The 21,170-nt window shown below is 39.1% G+C and overlaps 1 protein-coding gene across 2 annotated transcripts in view; it reads left to right on the top strand.

The window, feature by feature from the left end:
* Window positions 1–21,170, top strand: part of LOC146312065 (zinc finger protein 385D-like) — a 102,820-nt gene that overhangs the window by 69,874 nt on the left and 11,776 nt on the right. For both annotated transcript variants that reach the window (XM_084741398.1, XM_084741399.1), the window contains 2 exons: window positions 18,548–18,702; window positions 20,246–20,353. In XM_084741398.1, coding sequence (XP_084597524.1) covers window positions 18,548–18,702; window positions 20,246–20,353 — 263 coding nt within the window. The remainder of the gene's footprint in view (window positions 1–18,547; window positions 18,703–20,245; window positions 20,354–21,170) is intronic.

Raw genomic sequence — 21,170 nt, 5'->3', positions numbered from 1 at the left:
TAATTGAGTATAAAAGCATCAAAAACTGTTAAAGATTGAGATTTATGCGGTGATTTTCTCTTCAAAAATCATATTGAACTTCTAGTGGCACATGTTAGAAGCTTAGAGTGACTCACATCCTGCATCAAAAATGAGGGCAAAATTTTTCCAAATGTATCCTGGGAATGGAGCTGCGTGCCAAGACCAACTACATTAAGTCACTTTAATGGTTTAGACACATGCCATGGATTTCTATTACATTCTGGATTTGCCAAGAGCTCATGCAGCCTCAAGATATCCGGTGACCAGGGATCTGCTGCAGCTCAGCATCAGACCACTGTCACCAGAGGGGGAGAGGGGGATCGCAGGGGTCTCTGAAGGCCACGTGGGACTGACTTTTCTGTTGGGCACATAGTGACGACACTGAGCGATTCTTTCAGTGTGTTACAGGTTACATCACCTGCTGTGTGGCTTTTATGATGCAAGGAAAATCAGCTTTGCCTTATTTCTCCAAATAATAACCACTGAATTAAAAAGCACATTACAGAAGAACAGTATGATGGAAATGTGGGGTAGATACGTAGAGACATTTTTCTGTCGATGATCAGTAAAATACTGAGGAAGAGTTAGGACAGGGCGTATTGATTTAACTTGTTTTTCATCAGATTTGACTCCTGCTTCCCCTATCACCCCGACCCCTCTTACCTGCCCACGTTATACCGTCCCTTACTGCTGACAATACATCCATCACTCCAGAGGTCAGTCATGACGCCCTGTAATGGATTTCCAACCGAGCACAAACCATTAATATGTCACCATTAAGTGTACAGAGGTAAAAAATAGCAGCCTCAAAAAATACCTAGCGATGAAAAGCTAACCTGACAAGTTTGACAGTATAGAAGTGATGTAGAGGAGAGATGACTGTATACTGTTCTTGCATAAGCAAAAAAGGACCATTTTCACTGCCTTCAGCACGTTCAACTGATCACTGAAAAATAATACTTTTTTACACTGATTGACTGACCGACTTGCAACACAGATTTCGGTACCTCATCTCAGTGCCTTGAGCTGTTTATTCTCATAGCTGCCCTCTGCTGCAGACATTACAGAAAACAAAAGCATTGCTGCACAAACCATCGCTAGTTAACGAAACAGCAGCACACTATATGGCTCTGGCAGCAGGTGACGTTAGCCTACCGTTAGCTAGTAGCTATTTTATGCAGAGTTAAAATACTAAGCTGAATGGTCTGAAGTGTAGCTGTACTTAATTCAAAGTGTATGGTCATGTACAGAGAGATGAAGAGGTTCAGTTGCATGGGAATGAACAGGGACCAGCTAGGATCGTGGTTGGTTGGAGCGAGATTCAGGGTGGGGGCGCATCTTAGTGAGCTTCAGTGCTTCATCATCCCCCTGCGGTTGGGAACACAGGGAGAACATATAAACTCCCTGTGGAAGGAACCTTACTAAAGTTTTGTCTTGCGTTATTTGTGCAAATTTGTATGTTAGCTGTGAGCTAGCTAGCGATGGACTCTCCGACCATGTGTATGGCGTGTTAGTTAATCTTGTGTGTGTTTGCCTGTGACTGATCTCAGAACTCACCAGAAACTCTTCCTGTTATTTCCCTCCAGTCTCTGTCTTTTTCCCTCCAGTCTTTGTGTATTTATGAAGATTCATAAGGTTCTGAGAAAATTTTTCCCTTGAATTAAAACATGTTCTACTCACGCAGACTCGTCTTTGCCTCAAACACAGGCCAATTTGCATCTACTTGCATGTTTCCACTGACTTCTTATGCAATTATTCCGCCTCTAAAATTCACTTTGCATTCTGTCTGAACGCACACTAAGAGCTTTCAGGACATGCGACTGGCTGCTTAACATATTCAGCAGTTGTGGCCTTTGCCCTCTTCTTTGTAGTGGTGTGCTGGAGAGTCAGCATCAGTGTTGGGATAAATAAACTGGTAAAAAACAAAAAAAACAAGAAAGATGAGCCTGCACAGCATGGAGTTAGAAACAGAGAGGAGGATAAACTGAACTCTAAACAATCATTCCAATCCTGTCAGGGTATAAGATGTGTCTGAGGTCCTCTTTGTGTCAACAGCCATCAGACTGGATAATAGTATGTGTTGAATCCTGCCTGCAAATACTAGGAGAATAAGAACTCTGTCTGCACTGTGAACTCAGATAACAATCGCTATTCACGTCTGGTCTTCCTATTTATTTTTTTCTTTTCTGTCTTTTATATGTTTCTTTAGATTCTCTGTGTATGGGTTGACTCATACTGTCATCTCTGTAAGACAGGTGAAGCCATTTCTATAGGTAAAGATTATGTGCTTTGAGTCTAAACTGTTTATTTTTATTGGATCCGTTCCTATAGTCATTATGGAAGAGGATTAGGGCCACGTGAAAAATGTATCCGTCAAAAGTCAGAATGTAATCTGAGAACTCAAACAATTTTCTGTAAATTATAATATATCTATTGTGATAGATAATTAGTTTTTTTGTTGTGGGCTTTTTCGATTATCTCAGTTCTAATGTTAACTTTCCACCCAAAACCCTATAATCAGATATTTGTAATAGTTCACATAGAGGGATGTTTTTTCACTGATGTTGTTCCAGAGATGTTTGTACAAGTTAACTAGGAATTGAAGTGAATGGACTGCATCATTTCTGGACTTTGAAAATGCTTTAATAGAAATATGTATGAGAAAGATTGTCACAAAATTTGATATGAATATTAATTTTGCCCTGTAAATTATTTTGGTGACCTTTTGTTTAGCACCACAGTTTGGTCAAAATTTCACACTTTGCTTCCTGACATGATATAACGGATCATAGCCGATCCTTGATCCATACAGATCCCTTCCTACAGCATGCATAACACCTACGGATAAATTGTGAAATTTAACCATCATAGAGTGAAATGCAGTTTTACTGCAGCTGTTACTTTTTTTTAGTAATAATTGTAGGGTGGTGACTGTATGGATTTTTTCTTACCCCTACAATTCCTGCTGCCACCCCATATATTACTGCTGTTGTTAACTGTCCACTGACAATCCCAGGGTGCCTTCGGTTGAGTCTGTCAACCAATCAGAGGCTATTTCTGACTTGTTGCATGTGACAGGTCTGATCTTTAATACATTGTCCAGTTGAATAGCGTGAGATTGATCCTACTAAAAAAAAAATTACTAATTATGGTAATGAGCTCAAGCCCATGGTAGATCTTTTCCTGTCTCTGACACAGCCTGCAGTGTCGATAGGCTAGTTGTGATACAATGCGATACGATACGATACAACGCAACTTTATTGCCATTATGCACTGAAATTCACTTTGCTCCCTTTGGCGGCTTTGTTGAAAAATAATTTTTCAGTCTGTTGTGTTTAAACGGAGGGTCTCTGAGTCACCTGTTGGAGGGCAGAAGGTGATATTCACCATTTAAAACATGCAAAGAATCAGAGGAGATACTCTTAGAAAGTATGAGCATGCTCTCGCTGCGAGCTGCTTGAAAAGAGCGTGCCACAGGTAGCCAATAATCTTTGCAGAAATTTGAATTTGGTTATATATTTTAGTTTCACAGAGAGTGAGTCAGAGTGTCATGCTGTACTGCAGTACACCCTGGTTGAGCAGCCTTATTAAAAAAAAAAAAGAAAAAATACACTTCTGTATCTTCTTACAAATAAATTATGTATGAGCAGTCCATGGCAGGGTGGTATCTATCATAAATGATGTGTAACCTATCAGATAGTGCTTTAGGCAGGACATTAAGCAAGACTAAAGAGTGGCGACTACAGACAGAAAGAGGCAGCTACATCAGAGCCAAAGTAGAGCAGCTTTTTTTATTATTATTTTAACCTCTATCTTAACCACCCCTTTTTTTCATATCTGAAAAATGATTCATTTGGTGACTCAAAACCATGACTGTGATCTGCTTCACCCCTGATGACAAGGTATCTTAAGAGAAACAAGAAAAAAGACTCTTAATCTGACATTTTCATGAAACTTGCTGTGAATATTTATATAAGATTAATGTTTTGATGATTACCTTTTTTTTAGCTTGTGTGACCATCATGCACCAGTTTTTAGACAAGTAGACAAGAGTGCTTCTGTATCACATCTCTGTTTGGTTTTCATTTGCACTTACCTGACAGAATCCTCCTGAGACAGTTCTGTGATATGAAGAAAAGATTTCCACTTCAACAACAAAACTAAACAGTCATTGTAAATGGGATCCAGCACTCTGGCAAAATGACAGTTTGTTCTGTTGAAGCACTTTATTTCTGTGTCACCACCTTTGGGGAGTGGACTCTGGAGGACACTGGCACTGATACACCATCCATGTCCTTCAAACAGGAGCTGTTAGCCGGTGGCTCTGGCTCTGTCTGAACCCTGCTGTCTACATCTCTGAGCAAAAGTGCAGTAGTTACTTGAAAACTGCTTTGTGGATGTGGACTACTTCTAACTTTTGACATGCATGAAGTTGGCTTTGCAATATTTCTGCCTCCTGCTGGCTGCTGTACATGACCGTCTGCTGACTGAGGACGTTTTCTGTTCTTTTTGGAATTAATCTCTCTTTGGAGTGATGACAAATGATTGAGGTCAATTGTTACAGAAACTCTTAAATGGCTCAAATGTTGCACATGCTTCAATTTAAGACACACATGAATGCACACACACACATACACACACACACACACACACACACTCAGAATACATATTCTGTCAGCAAAATGCATTCACGTTTTGGTATTTGCTGAAATGCTGACTTGAATGAAAATATTGTGCCTCCAAATCCGGTGACGTGCCTCGAAAATCAAGCAGAAAATGCAAACCTGCTGAAATATGCAGCTGCCAGGAGACATGACATTGCCCAAAAACTGTTGACTGCAAATTCGAGTGCACTCTATTAGGATTCATGTAATACACTGTCAGGATGTGTGCATGATTAGGTTACCTGACACAGCCTTTTCTTTAAAGATAGGTGTTTTAAACAGCAGGATGTAGTAAGAGGATCCAAATTTTAAATGCTAGCTTTTTGAGTAAACGGAGGTGACGGTGACACCTCTATGTGGCAATAGGAAGAGATGTTGCAAAGATCACTGAATGTGAGTCACTGAGATATAATAGGATGTTGCTTATTAAAATGGTTTTAAACCTGCACAAAGGACTTGAATATGTACTTCATCTCTACATAGATGATATCATGATTTTGATTTGTTAGCAAAATGACCAAAATGCATCCCCCCTTGCATCACCACTTGATGATCAGTGCAGAAAACATATAAATAAAGGAACAATATTGTTCTTGTATTGCAGTGCAGAGCTAGTTAGTCCTAATATTTAAATATATATGGTATATATGATAGGTTTGTTTTCACATAACCCTGTTTGGCTCCTCATAGATTACATACTTCCAGGGATGGAATTGATAAGATTTTATTGATACCATTGCCATTATTACCGGTTCTGCTTATTGGTTTGATTCTTTATCAATGGGCTTATTGATTCCTGATCAATTTTAGGTGAGAACTAGCTAGAGCAACAGTCTGTCATCATCCAAAATGGATGAAATAAGAAAATAATTGTACAGCATTCATTTTAATTTAGGTTTTCATAGTCAAAGACAAAATGGAGCCAAAAACACGATATCCCTGGAATTTAAGCCTATGTTGTGTAGAAAGATGTTTCAGCATATTGCTGGTGAAATTGTCATTTTTCAGAGATTACAACAGGCATTGTTGTCATCTTTTGATGTATAATAAAGCCACACTTCAGAATGTTTTTTCCTCTCCGCCATGACTCACATCATAGTGATTGCAGCTCACGAAAAGGCCTCACACTTTTGCTTTTGTGTTTTCATTTTTGGAAAGGCTTCAGTACGGGTAAAAGGTATGGCTTTTTACTGAGAACACAGTGCTGAGAACCCAAAAAGAAAGGAGCCTGTTCAGTGGTGCACTCTTTGCACTTCTGTATTGCCATGTTACGTGTTATGGAACGGGAGCAGGTAGGGTTAGGCACCAAAATATTCCTCAATTGTCACGGGATACAGAAATACAAATGTATTGCATGTAGAGCCAATCAAATCGTGATCTTTTTTTGGAACTAATTAAATAGTTAACATTGATGTGTTCTTGCTCTGGAGAACAGCCACAACCATAGTTTAAACATTGCTGAATATTAGTCTTACTATAGCCCCATGCACACCACTTCACCATCGGAATAAACCCAAAGAAAGGTCAGCCCGCCTAGTTATGGTTGCTAAGCTATGATTGGACAATCCGTGTTTCAGGGAGAGGTTTGCAGCATTATTCTCCAAAATTTCAGGTAGCAATATTTTCTGTCCTTTGACAAGCAGACTTTCCGACCTCTGTAATAAATTTGCTGATGTTCACTTGTCTTCTTTAATGTGTCCCTGATAAACATCTTTAGAGATGCACCAGTAAGCAGAGTTCCTGTGATTCTCATCTCGGAAGTCGCTAATGTACGATTCTTCAAATTCACTCCAGCAGGCAGGCAGCCAGAGAAGAGCATCGAGACAGAAAGCTGCTAATTACTAAGTTCATGGGGCGGATAAAGCTGCGGCAGACTTTAAATATCAATAAGTATGTGGTGCACATCTGCTGACTGCCTTTCAGCAGCTCTGATTGGACTCAGGCTTATCTCAATTCAAGCAGATGGTGGCAGTTTATTTTAAGTGTGCTTGATACAGACGTGCAGAGCGCTATGGAAGGGCAGAGGGTCGGTGAAGGAAACAAAACACAACATAACAAACACTGCTATATCTGTGCTGCACTGATAGCACATTCATGCTCATTTCCCAGCAGATCAGCGTTATCTCTCAGTGTTTGTTATCTTTTATGGCCACGGTGCAAGAACATATCAGAATCAAAACTGTTAACGGCCGAGTACATCATGTGCATTGAATGTTATTTTTGTGTTTACCTGTTTTAAAAAGACAAAATCTTCTCCACATAAACAAGATACAGATGGAAGATCATAGTGAGCGAGAGTAAATGCATCACCAGAACATAGCAGGAATATTACTTTCTTAATGGACCAGGCAGGGCAGTTATTAAACAGAATTTGGTGCCAGTATTAACATTAGAGTACATATGATGCCTTGTGGAAACTCTGTTAAACTCTGGTTAAAGGGGACCTATTATCCTCATTTCCAGCTCTATATTTTGATACTGTCATGCCACTAGAGTACTTTTGCAAGATCCACAGTTCAAAAATAATTTTTATTTATCTTATACTGGCCCTTTATGCAGCCCCTCAGTTCATCCTGAAACCAGCTGCGTCCTACAGCTTTATTCACTAATACTAATAATAATTCACTAATTCATTAATTTTGATTAAACTGGTAAATATTTCCTGGTCTTCCCTGTGATGTCCTCCAGCTGTTCTGCCTCAACCTTCTGCTGTTTACAGAATTTCCTGATGGACAGACAGTTTTAAATGTTGTTAGCAGCTACTTTAGCCGATAATTGGCTAGTTAGCCCAGAAGTAGGTCTGGATATGCGAGATTACAACCCCAGTGCTCCTGAGCGCCGTCTCAGCACAGAAAATAGCGATATGGGGCACTGAATCTAATTAATTTACTTACTTTATCAGACCAGTTTAGGAAGCTGGAGCACAGTGTTCCTGGGGACTAATTACTGCACATCACCACAGATTTTGGTGAAATTGGATCATATTTCATGGGGAAAATATTTTCTGGTCTTCCTTGTGGTGTCCTCCGGCTGCTCTGCCTCACCTTTTGGCTATTTAAAGAGTTTCCTGATGGACAGGCACTTTTACATGTTGTTAGCAGCTACTATAGCTGCTGGTTGGCTGGTTAGCGCAGAGATAGGTCTGGCTGTGCAAGACTACAATCAAAGTGCTTCTGAGCACCATCTTAGCATGGAAAATGGAGATATGGGGGCTGAATTTGATTAATTTACTGTTTATCAGACAACAAAGAATGAATGAAGGAAGATCTGAGTGTTTCAGGAGACTGATTACTATACCCAAGCACACAACTTTACAACTTTATTTATTAATTCTGTTGCACTTCTGCACATATTTTATGGAGAAAATATTTTCTTGTTTTCTCTCTGATGTCCTCCAGCTGCTCTGCCTCAACTCTCCAAGTTTGCTTAAGGCCAAAGCTTTACTAGTTGTTAGCTGTTAGCTAATTTACCCACTAACTGCTAGTTAGCTCAGTTAGCCTACATGCAGCTTACTCTGCCTGAACTGCAAGCTCAAACACCATGGGAGTACACAGCTAACTAGCAGTAGCAGTTAGCTATATTAGCAACAAGCAAAGCTACCTGCCCATCAGAGACTAAAAGCAGTTTGTGTGACAAACTGAATGCAAGCATCATTATTTGACATTTTGGCTTGGAGCATGCAACATTCTAGCTTTACAGAAAAGAAGGAAAAGCTTAATAGCTCCCCTTTTTGATCCAGTATAGTGGATGAAAAGACTGTGGAAACATGAATTTTGACTCTTGATTGTTTTTAATTCTCCTGTGTGGACATTAGTAGCTGCTGTAGCTTGTGTCCTTTGCAGAGTGATCGTGGTATCCTCTGATTTTTCTTTGACCAGAGGACACTAGTCCTGCTTTTCACCTTGAACAAATTCAATAGGAGTTTATGGACCCTGGGGTGAAAATGGGCCCACAGTGCTCCAGTTGAAAGTAGGACAGATTACCACGGGGAGCCTGATCTGGGCTGGATGGTTCCCCGCAGGTAGAAATTCTCATGAAGCCGTCGGCTCTGCCAGCTGCGGCTATGTGAGTTTAAATAGACAGTGACAGCCAGCGGGAGAATTTGCCTGTTGGCCGCCAGTCGTGGCCTAAATGTACTTTGTCACAATAAAGATGATTTATTTAAAGACCACACAGTGCAAGGCGGGGGCAGCATTTTAAGCCATCATGGAAATTAGGCCTTCACTCTCCGCCGTTTTGTTTCCAGTGGAGGGAGCTAAGCGGAGCTGTCAATGGCAGTTTTAATGGATGCTAATTCATCCTCCAGAGCTCATCATAAATGCCTCGTCCTCTGCCTGTTGTGTAAGCAATGAATGGCATCATCATTTCTGCAAAAGCGCAGTGCACTAACCACTTCTGTTTTATGACTCAGAAAGCTGTGTGCCTCATGCTATTATGGAGTGGAAAACATACCATTCAATTTTTATTATTTGACAATGTGTTTTTCAGGCTTAACAGCAAAACGCTGTCAGAAGAGGCAACAGTTTTTTTTTAGCATTTCAGTTCCACATTCCCCTGTGCTTAATCCTGCTTATTTGATTAAACCGTTTCTTCTGACTTATTACAATTCTGAAAATAGAAAGATTACTGTTAGTTAAAGATAGAGTGAGTGGGATTTTCTCATCTGCACCTACAAAATATACTGTGCAGTTTTGACAGCGGTGAATGTCATTGGGGAAAACTGCTCATTTTGTAATATAGATGGTGAAATATGAATATCAAATATTCATACTGCATGGTGGGGAGTTCTGTCTGCTCTGTCTGTCTTGAAAGTTTTCAATGTTAGGAATATGCTTGAATTTGAATATAATCTTTGAAAAATACATGATTTTCAACATAATCAGGGTTCATCTGGGCAATTACTCACGTAAACCGAAAATCTTTGATTATTTGAAATTAAACAATTTTAAGTTCTGTCAATATGAACAGCTAGTATAATAAACAAAGTGATAATATATACTGATTGCTGTGGGCATAAAGGAAGTTGCAGTTGCATTAATGGTAACAATTTAGGTGTGATGATAAAGGCTTTATGAGTTTGGAAATATTTGGGTCATGTACTTTTAAAATGCTTGATTTTTCCTCTTTAAAAAACTGTACAAACCCTCTAATATGTTGTCTGATGCTGTGATCAACACTTCATATATTATCGGCAGTAGTAACACTATACTCCACTCATTATGTCATGTATAATAGAAGGTTTTATGAAATATAAAGGACAAGGACGAGCTGTAAAATGTAATGTCTTATAATTAGAAGCTCTTTAGTCAGTGCTAATATGACTCTATAGGCCAAGATTCAGATTTATGATGTGTGGATGCCCTGATGTCAGCACCAGATATTTTAGAAACACATTAGCAGATTTGCAGTTTCCAAAAGGGAGAACATAAAAAGGAATCCAACACACAGATTGTATTTGACCTTATGTGAATTAATTTTTAACTCGGCACAAGCCCGGACCACTGGAGCATTTCATGAGCTGGAAACCTTCCCAAAAAATAAAAATCTAATTTCCACTATTAATGTGGCTTTTTATTAAAGTTATAGTTTGGTTTAGTTAAATAACTCAGCCTACTCAGTGATATTACAGCCATCTTTTTACTGTAGGTCACAAGATAATTTTTTGCAACCAAGCCATCCTACATGGTTGCATAAACATGCAGATATACAAATTATACACATGTAAATACAGAAAAAAAAAAGGCAATGAATCATCCCCTTGCCTGCTTCTCCTACCACCCTGTACCCCCCACCCCTACTGCTGTTTCACTGGTATTATTGACATGACATATCGTAACTGTACTCTATTCACAGCGCGGCACAGGTCAGTTGTCATTTTTGGCTAAAGTCCACATTTTTGCATTTGTATGTTTCATGTAAAGGGAAAAGTAACAAATAAAATGAATCATGAGTCAAATCAAGTCTGAGGGTTTAAAGAGAAGCTACTAGAGCTCAAACCATCCAAAACCAATGAGGTCAGGCCAAATTGAGCTCTTCAGGAGCAAAAATAAAAAAGCAAAAATGCATTTTCCTCCAGTTTTCCATCTGCATTTTGTCTCACTATAGATTATCCTTACAGCATGTCTCTGGTCTCTGTCACTCTGACTCAGTTTGCTTAAATCAGTCTGCAGAGATGCATAATTCATCAAACATATTTTGATGGTAATATTATTGCAAAAAAAATACTTCTTACATTAAATTCAATGTAATCAAGAAATAATTCTGTCATTAATGTCACAAAGTAAAGGGAGGAAACTCATCAGAAGATGTTAGTAGGTGTCAGGAATGAGAGCGTGCCTCCACACCACCATGTTGGTTCAGACTGGAGACAGAGAATCTGGCTCAGACAGATGATCCTGGGAAATGCATTCACCATGAAAGGAGCCGAAGCAGCCTTTCCTCTGATGCTTTCGCTCTGATTCGCCGCTATGAAAGCCTCTCATCCCCCCTTTTTTTTCCATCCTTCATGAAAAGATGCCATTTCCTTCCCCCTGTGATTGCTGTGATGTTGAGTCACCCAGAGACTAATCCTGGAAATAATAGAGATTAAGCTTTTTTCCCCCAGTTTTTTCAAGGTGCTATAATTTCTGCAGCTCATAATCTTTCATCCCTTCTCAATACGGGAAGGTTGGCTGCTGTGACCTACACTTGCAGCCTCCATGAAGAAGCTATCTTCCCGCATAGAAGAAGAAAGTGAATACAGATTAGTGAGCAGGAACTGGCTCATTTTTAAGGTGGAATTACTTTTATAGCAGCAAGAATGAAGAGCAAAATCAAAAGTGACATGAGCGCAACTCCCTGCTGTTTGCTAAAGTGCTGCCAAGTGCAAAATTGTAACAGAGTCTCTGCTCGAACCTGCAATTATTAGCATGTACCTATAGTAGCAACTGCATATTACTCCCAAGTCCAAAGAGCTTAACTAAGGAAATTAATTTGTGTGGTTACAGATGTTAAATGAACACCCATGACGGTTAATGAATGGTGGGTTATTTCTCTGAAATGTGGGACCCGGTTTCTAGATGCTATCGGAGGTTAGCGTAACATTAGCACCTCCATCCTGCTCTATATTTGACTTCGGGACATTTACACTCCTGGACAGCAAGTCCAGCCATCATTACCTGAGATAGTGTTATGTTTGCAAAACTCATCAGTTAGTCCTCATCCCTAAAAGTCAAGGACATGATAAACAGTGCTTCACAGTTACAAGCACATGACCTGTGCAGGGTTATGAAGGGTTGACCTAAAAACTTTGGCCTGGTTCGGCAAAGGAGGTTTTTTTTTAACTCTCTAACACAGTTTTAACAGTGAAAGATGGGAGATAATCCTCAGTCTCTTATGAGCAAAGTGTTTAAAGACTGACTTGTGAGTTTGATTAAACAATGAGATGGTACTATGGTATGATGGTAAACCATGATAAACTCTATAAGGTCAGGCATTAATCCACATCATAATCAGCCAACATCTCGTACCGAGGAGTCTGAAATCAATAAACAGTATTTCACTCTGTAAAACTAGCAAAAAAGTTCACCATCCTTTGTGCCAGCATTTTGGTAACAGTAAGAATAACAGCAATAGGTTTGTCGGTTTATCCTTTAAGATAAAATTAATAGTTTGCAACTTTTTTTAAACTCATGCTTATCACAAATATGGCAGGTTCATCTCCAAGATAATCAATTATGCAGTTAACTGCAAACAACAACTAAATTCTAATTAATATTGAGCTGTAAGAATCAACTCTCCCTTCAAGACAAAAACTCAGAATAGATTTTATTCTGCATCTTTTATTTCTGACTAATTTATGTCAAACAAAATTAACTATAAAAAAAAAACAGCATTTTTAGAAACAAACAAACAAACAAAAAAATCTTTTCACTCAGTGTTTGAAAATTTTATTTAAAAGACTAAATTATGAAGCCCACCAGAACCGCAAAGCAAAATGAAGGTCAGGGGGCTTTTTCAAAGGGTAGCAGACCAACAGCACTGTAGGAACAACACAACGCCACCAGAATAGACAGGCACATGCACTGATGCATTATTGACTGCATTATGTCAAATGTATTTTACTGCCTTACACAATAAAATATTACAGCAACCACAAACTGTGAAATAAAACCCTCTCTTCAGGGGAAGTGCATGGTCAACCATGTGCAAGTTTGCTGTTTCGAATGTGAGGTTATGTTATATCTTAAATGGTTAAGAAAATCTCTCTACTCAACCTTTTTTTATTTTAGGTTATGGGTACAGTAATTGAGTTCATGAGTTCGTGCTCATGAAGCTCTAAAGTGATGAGCGACTATTTATAAAAACTAATCAAGGCCTGCTGGTTGACACGTTCCCAGCATGATTGGATGAAACTAATATAACCACAGCTTCGGTCCATCTTAAAGCTTTTGTGACACAAACGAGGCGGGTAACTTGAAGTCATGTCAGAAGCATGTCTTCTTGTTGCCTGATGTTGTACAAATTCTCGCATCACGTGTGATGGCAGTTTCTAGTTTGTTCAAAATGCAGTTAATTAAACGTCTCGCCCTGCTGTGTTTTGTGAATATATGCGTAGGAGATTAATGAGATCAATTTCAGATTTGTGTAGGAGAGGGAATCAATGTCCCCAAAAGTCATACTGACAGGCAGATTAAGCACATCAGCCTAGCGGAGAGAAAAAAACAGTCTCTCATCAGCCCGTGGTTGTCTCTCTCTGTCTCTCTTTCACTTTCTCCCATTTCTCGCTACTCTGTCATTCGCTCTCGATTCAGTGTAACGCAATCCAACTCACTTTATTGGCACCAGTGGTACATGAACGGTCCTGGTGGAGCATTTAAATGAAATTGGAATTCATCACAAACAAAATCAAATCAGTAAACACATGCTTCTTCTGTGTGTGTTTTTGTGTATGTGTGCTTTCCAGAGAGAGCAGTGGAGCACATTACACATGCAGGATCAAATAAACAGTAATAATCGACTTTAATCCCTCCTCTCATTTCGAATTCTAATCTAAATTGTACATGGTAAACTGGAGTGCCTCTAAATCACTGAATAAACAGAATAAACGGGGCAAAAACAAACATGACAACAAGTAATATGATGTATATTTGATGAAGATTAGGATGTAACAACTTGGCTTTATTAGGTTGATTAGCGTTCGTTTAGCATTCCCATATTCACACAGCGGTGATTTTACTGCTATACTGCTGTGTTTCAGGTTGCAAATCGTATTAAATATGACAAATATGTTGTTTAACAAGCTAAAACAACATATTTAATGACCCATTATCTGCTGTGAGACAACAGCTAACGTTAGCATTCAACCACTTCTGCTAACCACTTGATAGTGTCACACAGTAAGATAGGAAAGTGTGTGTTATGTTCCTTGTTTGTGGTCCGGGGGGAAAAGAGGGAAGGGAAACTAACGAGGATCTTTTTATTAACAATTTAAAGTCAAAAGGTAAACATTTAAAAATGACAAATGAACATTAAAATACTAAATCAGACGAACACACTAAGGGAGACGCTAACTGAACAAACCAATAAATGCCTTTCCACCGAAAGGGAGGACGGTTGCCTCGACCAAGGAATTTAAAACACACAGAAAAAACACAAAAAATCACCCGCCTTCTGAAAAAGGGAATAAGGTGGCGAACTCATGCTAGCATCACACTAGCAGCACACTAGCAACATGTTAGCATTATGCTAGCCTGTCATCTTAACTCTAGGAGGTGCAAGGAGGAGAGGTGTAGTACCTGGACACAGAGAGAAACAAACAACAGCGCATTTTAATTCCAGACTTTGCCTTAAATAAATGTACTCATGATTTATTTACCCCTTTCCTGTCATATCATGTAACACCATCAAATAGTGCTGTTAGCTAGGAAGTGGTTTGATGCAAACTTTTTCAGTTGTTGATCAATTGGAAAGCAGTGAAATGACAATGATTAGTCAAATTCTCTACATTTGTACCTGGTACGCAGCGGTACATTTAAGCGTCACGCCCTGAGTGTGATGTCAGAGGAAAATGACCGCTGTGTGACGATTGCAAATTCGCTGTCCCCCATTTTTGGATGTTTTTCAGTTATGTTATTCTGACAGCTTGTCCTTGGTTTCACTCCACTCAACACTGGACATTCAAACCTGCCTATCGTCTTTCCTCTTCGTCCTTCATTTGTCCTTTCTCTGTGGTGACTCTGGCTGTATTTTTTTAGTCACATCCATGCCGCCTCTGTGGTGAAGAGATATAACTGCCAATTTCAGTTCATGGCTTTGAATCAGATAGAAATTCACTTTTCTTTGTGTTTGCTATTCACTGTTCCAGACAAACAATTTTCTCTCTCTCTCTCTGTTGGATTATTTGGTCGGTTGGTCAGTCTGTTGACCAGCAGTCTTTTAGAGGTTCTCTATTTTTTTAGTGCTTTGATTCCCAGATTTTCCAATTTGATGGATCCACAAACTTCAGCTAGCAGTGTGACTTTAGGGATGGCACTTACATGGATCAAAAAGCCTGGGATACTATCATGGTTATCAGTGACATCATGGTGTTATTAAAATGTGCTGAAAACATTTAAAAATTACATGCTCTGCATTCATTTCACCAAAGCTGCAGCTGTGCGTGCAGTGGGGAGGCTGTTGCTAACTTTGGTTGATGCTGGACAGTATTTACTGTGAGTTTTTCAAAGCGTAGTAATCAAAATCGGTTTTAACGATGGTTAAAATTAGAAAGTTTATTATGAAACCAGTCATTTCATCCCTACTCCCATGATACTGTACTTTGCCTTGTGGTAACAAGTCTGTTACAGCAAGAAACCTGAGGCTGGTGCTGCATGCACATTGAAATCAAGATGCAAAAAGGAAAAGTCATCATTGCAGAAATGACTACAAATGCAAAATATGAATTGCTGTAGGATTAATTTTGCATTTCAGAGAGTGGCATAGCAGTTAACATTAGCTTCAGCATAACTAGCTCCAGAGCGCTAAAAGTTTGCTTAATGTTCACAAACACAAGGGCTCACAGGTGACCAGTAAGTGATTTGTTAATTTTTAACAAGGGCGATTGACCCAGTTTGTTTTGTTCACCCGTGACTAGCAAACCAATTCATGAACAACTACTTCGGTTCTGTACTTTTTAAGATGAAATGGACAGAAGGGGTAAAAGGAGAAAGCAGTGATTACAAATCTGTTTGGTTCTTCAGCACCACAGACAGCGTCATGGACTTATCCATACACAGTATAGGTTCTGATGTTTCAGAGCCATGGTCGGGACCGCAGATTTTAACTTGCACAAACCCCAGTGAGGCAGACTACCCTTCACTCTCTCTGCTAGGGCATGGAGAGGGTAGGTTTACATTCTGATAAATTTTGCACTTAGCACGGCCTCACAGGGTCTCGCAGAGCTGCTAGCATGGCTGTGATCTCATTTAATATTCCAAAATACATTTCCATATTTCACTTTCATATAAGGCATCTGTTTGGATTACTTTGAATCGGATTTAAAACAAATTCTGACAGGCTTTTATCTTTTAGCATTTTTACTGCTAGAAAGAAAAATCACCCAGAGACATTTTGTAGCTGCAGGCGACGATAAAAGCAAGACATGCTGTGTTGTGTTACTTCTCTTGCTGCTGCTCTTATTAATTGTCGCCTAAAGTAAACACTGGGTCACCTGAATGGAACAACACAACATCTTTGATCTTTCTAACTTCTTTTTATGTGACTCCTGAAATCATGCGTCTGTATTCCCTCCTCAGCATCCTGTGAATTTTGAATCTGCAAAGGTTGTTTCCTTTCTTCTTCCTCTGATATGTCTGCTCAGGCTTTAAGAACCATTTTGAATTTGTGACTAGATTAGTAAAAAAAAAAACACGTTAATGCTCCAGGACTTTCAAACATTCGTCATCCCCAGAGATAAAACATGAAATCCAGAGGTGAAAGAAGCAGAAAATTGGGGAAAATTGCTTTCTTGTTGCTGTGCTTTTCAGTTCTATGAAATAACGTCGAGAGACCCCAGCTTTGAAGCTGACTGCATTCACTCTCTGCAGTATTTAGAGGAATGTCCAGCTGGTTATGAACACACCTCTTCATTTCAGTCGTTATCTTATCCAGAAGGAGTTTAATTTGTTAGTAGGGGTAAGCATGTACATTGTGTGTTCATCACACCTCTCCTACAAACAAAGTTAGAGAATCATCTCTCTTCATCCTCCAGTCTTCATCTGGTGCATTAATACCTCTGGCTTCATCAGTCAATTTCATTCAGTTTTTTTCTGTACAGAAGGTTCCTTCTACCTGCCAGTGTTTCCTTCAGCCTTCTCATCAAACTCCTCTTGACATTTTCCATCCTGCTAAGGCCAAACCCCCCCACCCCCACCCCCACCCTCAATAACCACAAGGTTTAAATCCATACCAAGTCAAGTCAAGGCTCTCAAATGGAAGAAAAGTGCTTGCTGGTGTATTGTGTAAGAAAAAAAAACAGCTTTTTTCAGAGTGCCTGTGTTTTCATCCCACATTTTGTTCTCAAGATATTTTGATTAAAAAAATGTGTTTCCTAAAATATTAGTGAGGAGTTCAGTTGTGGAACAAAGGAGTTTTGAAGTAAAGTATGTAAAGAGACACTGTCTTTCTTACTTTGTAGTCCTGCAGGCACAAATAACATGAAGACAGAAGATTCATCCCTATTCTCTAGATGTTATCAAATGATATTCTGGATAATGTAAGAAAGCATTTACTGAAATAAAAAATAGTCAAACCAGATAATTAACAAAATAGTATAGTATGGTCATTTGAAATTGCAAGTGGAAATAACATCATGAGCATCTGGTTTACTTGTCCTCAACAAACCCAAGCTTCTAGTGTACCTAAATATTTACCATAAACATATTTTTGCTTCAGTATTACCATTGCTTAATACCTGATAACTGCCCTTGAAAGGGTCAGTCCTCACCTGTTCTACATTTTATAACTAAAAAGCTTAAATTAACACAACATTCTCAAATAAACCGAATCCAGCTGCACTGCTTATTTACATTCATTTTAACTTAAATACTGTAATTTGCACATGACCTTTTTTACCTTAACAAACCTGAGGACTTTTTAGCATACAGGCATCACAAACATTCAGTAATCATCATGCTTATGTAAGACACTGTGCATTTTAATGCGAGCGCACTAATGTTTACTTTGGGTCTAGACAAAGGTCAGTGCCGTGGTGCTCTTTAAAGCATGAGCAGTCTGAAAGCATGTAGGTCAGCCAAAATTAAGCATGATGAGATAAGAGGTCATGTGGAAGGAGATTTCAGAGCAAAATGCGATGGTGACATAGAAAAACAACGCTACAGAGGTAAAATCTGCAAGAAGGAAACATAAAAGCAATAAATACGAAGCAAATATGTACAGTATATATATGTAATTTTTAGTACAGGCCTTAAAACCTTATTGCAGTTCTTTTCTCTTTATGTTGACTGACCCATTTGCAGGATCTGAGGAAGTGCGAAGCCACACAATTACACACACTAATGCTGCGTTTAAAGGCCAGAGACATTTGTCAAGATAAACTATGGACTTGTAAAACAGGAAAAGGCCGCTCAAAGCCTCTCATCATTTATCCCCTGCTATTACTGAAGTCATTAAAGCTTTACTGAGTGAATCATTCACTGAGGGAACGGGTCTTGATGTCATATGCTGTGTGTTAAACTCTGTCTTTATCCTTGTGTTTGTGTGTGTTTGAGGATGTGCAGCTTTGGTGGCCTCAAATGTGTTTAAGATAGAGAGTTTTAACGGGATTTAAGGACAGCAGCTGTGGCAATGATGTGTTTACTCAAATGTGATCCTCCCTGCTGCAGGTGCCCTCTCCCAGAGCCAGGTCCACCCACTCCTGGGCTCCCTGCCTCTGCCAGGTCGACCCCTCCAGCCGCAGACTCATGCCCAGCTGGAGCACTTCCTGCCCCTCAGGGTCAACAGCTCCTCGCCGCTCAGCCTCTTCCCTAATTTCAACACGGTGAGATGCCATGTCACATTTCTCATAAACAAACATGAGGCTATAGCGGGCAGTCATTAAGGTATTCCAGCCCCAAACATAACCTTAAAAACTTTCTACAAACCCAAGGAAAGATTGACATCTTTCATCCTCTCCATTCACTATAGGTTGTCTGACCGGCACACATCTTGTGTTTGTTCTTAAAAATTAATTGGTTAGTTAGGTTTAATGGCTGTCGGGCAATTGAAAGCAAAACCTTTATCTGTTATAGAAACAGGCATTATCCAAAACTTGGCAGAAAGATTTCTTATATTTTAGGGAGTCAAACAGAAGCTAAAATGTTGCCTTGCATGCATTTTAATTTGTAAAACAGAACCAGCTCATGCTGCTCGTGATGTTTGCAAAACCAGTTGCTGTCAACCTGAACAATACGATAAGGAGCCAAATTATGAGAGGAAATATTATTTGCAGTTATTCACTGAGGTGCTCCGAATATTCAGCCCTTATTTTGTTAGTTTGTAAGAACACTGTCTGACGTTTTTGTGAAATTATTGTTTGTTTGTTTTAAAAAAAAGAAACCAATTAAAGGAAGTTGTGAAGCAAAACTATTAAACTGCCAAGGATGTCTTACATAAATAACTTAATGAACCTTATTTTACTTGTTTGTAGCTATGACGTATGGGAGAATATAAATATCATGTCAGCACTTCATAGGCAGGTTCTAAATATTACTTGGCTGCAATCAGTAGTGAAAATATGATCGAGGCTTCCCAAAAATAACATTTCCTTTCTCACACACACGAGTACGTGTTTGGTCTGGCTCTAAATGATGAAGCGGCTGACTTTTGTAGTCCACTTGTAGCTTTAACCCTTCAAGAAACAAGTCAGAGGAACGTGCTAAATGTATCCGGCCTGTGGGAGGCTGCAGAAAGATTCCAGTCTGACACCTAATGTTAAAAATATGACTCAACTCACACCACAGCACTGTTGGGATTAAGAAATATGAACAGAAGAAAGGTTATTTAAAAAGTGTGAATTCAGGACTGTAATTTGTTTTCATTGTAACAAATAAACAGTTTACATTCATTCTTAACGCTTCATCACACAAATCAGCAGTGACAAATTGTTGCTCACTGACCTGAAAGATGGTGGTAGTAGTGTGGAGGCTCATTCAGGGCCTGCTCATCAATGGAAAGATAAAATGAAGACAAGAAGATGATTTTTAATGTATTTATTTAATAAGACCATCAGGAAGTATTTTACCTAAAACATTAATGTTAAAACAAAAGTGTCTGAACAACAGGATTTACCGCCGTTATGTGTTGTTTGCATTTGTGCAGTGAATTCACTTCATTTTGCCAAAAGTGAAAAAAAAAATAAAGAAAAAAGTGAAAAAAGTGCTTGACTTGTACTTGTAACAACATATTTCTACTTCTCCTTCTTTTTTTAATGTTCTGTTTGTTAGTGCAAAATGGTTTTGTGGGTTAAATACTGAGACATACATTTCATGAAGAAGCGGATGAGTGAAATGAATGTACGTGTGTTTGTGTGTGTCACCTCGTAGATGGACCCAGTGCAGAAGGCAGTGATCAACCACACCTTTGGCGTGGCTCCACCCAAAAAGAAGCCCATCATCTCCTGTAACATCTGTCACCTGCGCTTCAACTCCACTGTGAGTCAGACACTCGGCCGTTTAGTCCTTTTCACTGAAATCAGAGAGAAAAAAAAAGTTGATTTCTTTCTTTGAGCTTTCTTTGAGCTTTTATCGGGTAAACTGGATAACAGAAAAGCTCAAAGGAAGGCTGCAGGGAGGTAGAAAAATACCTTTGACCACTCAGCTCTTATCTGCCTGTTTCTTTTCTGCAGAATTAAATCACATCAGCCTGTGATGCATTTTTATATGATAATGTGAAGGAAGTGTATTCACTGTAAGACCCCCCGACCCTCTTGATGTTTGCAGAAAGGAGGCTTTTCTAAACAACACTCACACTTTAAAACACAAACATGAATTACTGTCTCATGAACTGTCGTCTTTTGATTATTTTTGCAGTCAGGCGTCCACATATTTGCATCACATTTTGTATTTTTGCATCCCATCAGTCTAAAAACAATCTCAAACAGGCTATTCTTCTTATCAGTCCAATCAGTGTATTTACACAGCTTCCATTTTTTTAATCGACCTGTGGGTTCCTAAAATGGAACCAGTCAGCTCGTTCTGTTGCTTTTTCCTTTCTTATCACACCTCCCGATTCATATTCATTTGGCTCCCATTCCTATGGAGTTCATTTATACATATTTGCATTTATATTGTTAGGAGGAACCTGGCAGAATGACAATGACTTTTCTATGTGTGAATTGTGGAAGCAGGACTCTGGCTCGAGCCCATTTTTCCACCCTTACTTACTCATCCGTCTCTTTCTTCATGCTCTTGACTGTCTTCTTCTCTCTTTGCTCTGTACTTTTGGACATGCAGTGATGTTGTCAGGAGT

The sequence above is a fragment of the Lutjanus erythropterus genome, chromosome 17 (genome assembly GCF_056507025.1).
Source record: "Lutjanus erythropterus isolate fLutEry1 chromosome 17, fLutEry1.hap2, whole genome shotgun sequence".
Lineage (NCBI taxonomy): Eukaryota > Metazoa > Chordata > Actinopteri > Lutjaniformes > Lutjanidae > Lutjanus > Lutjanus erythropterus.
This window is presented reverse-complemented; position numbering and strand designations above follow the sequence as displayed.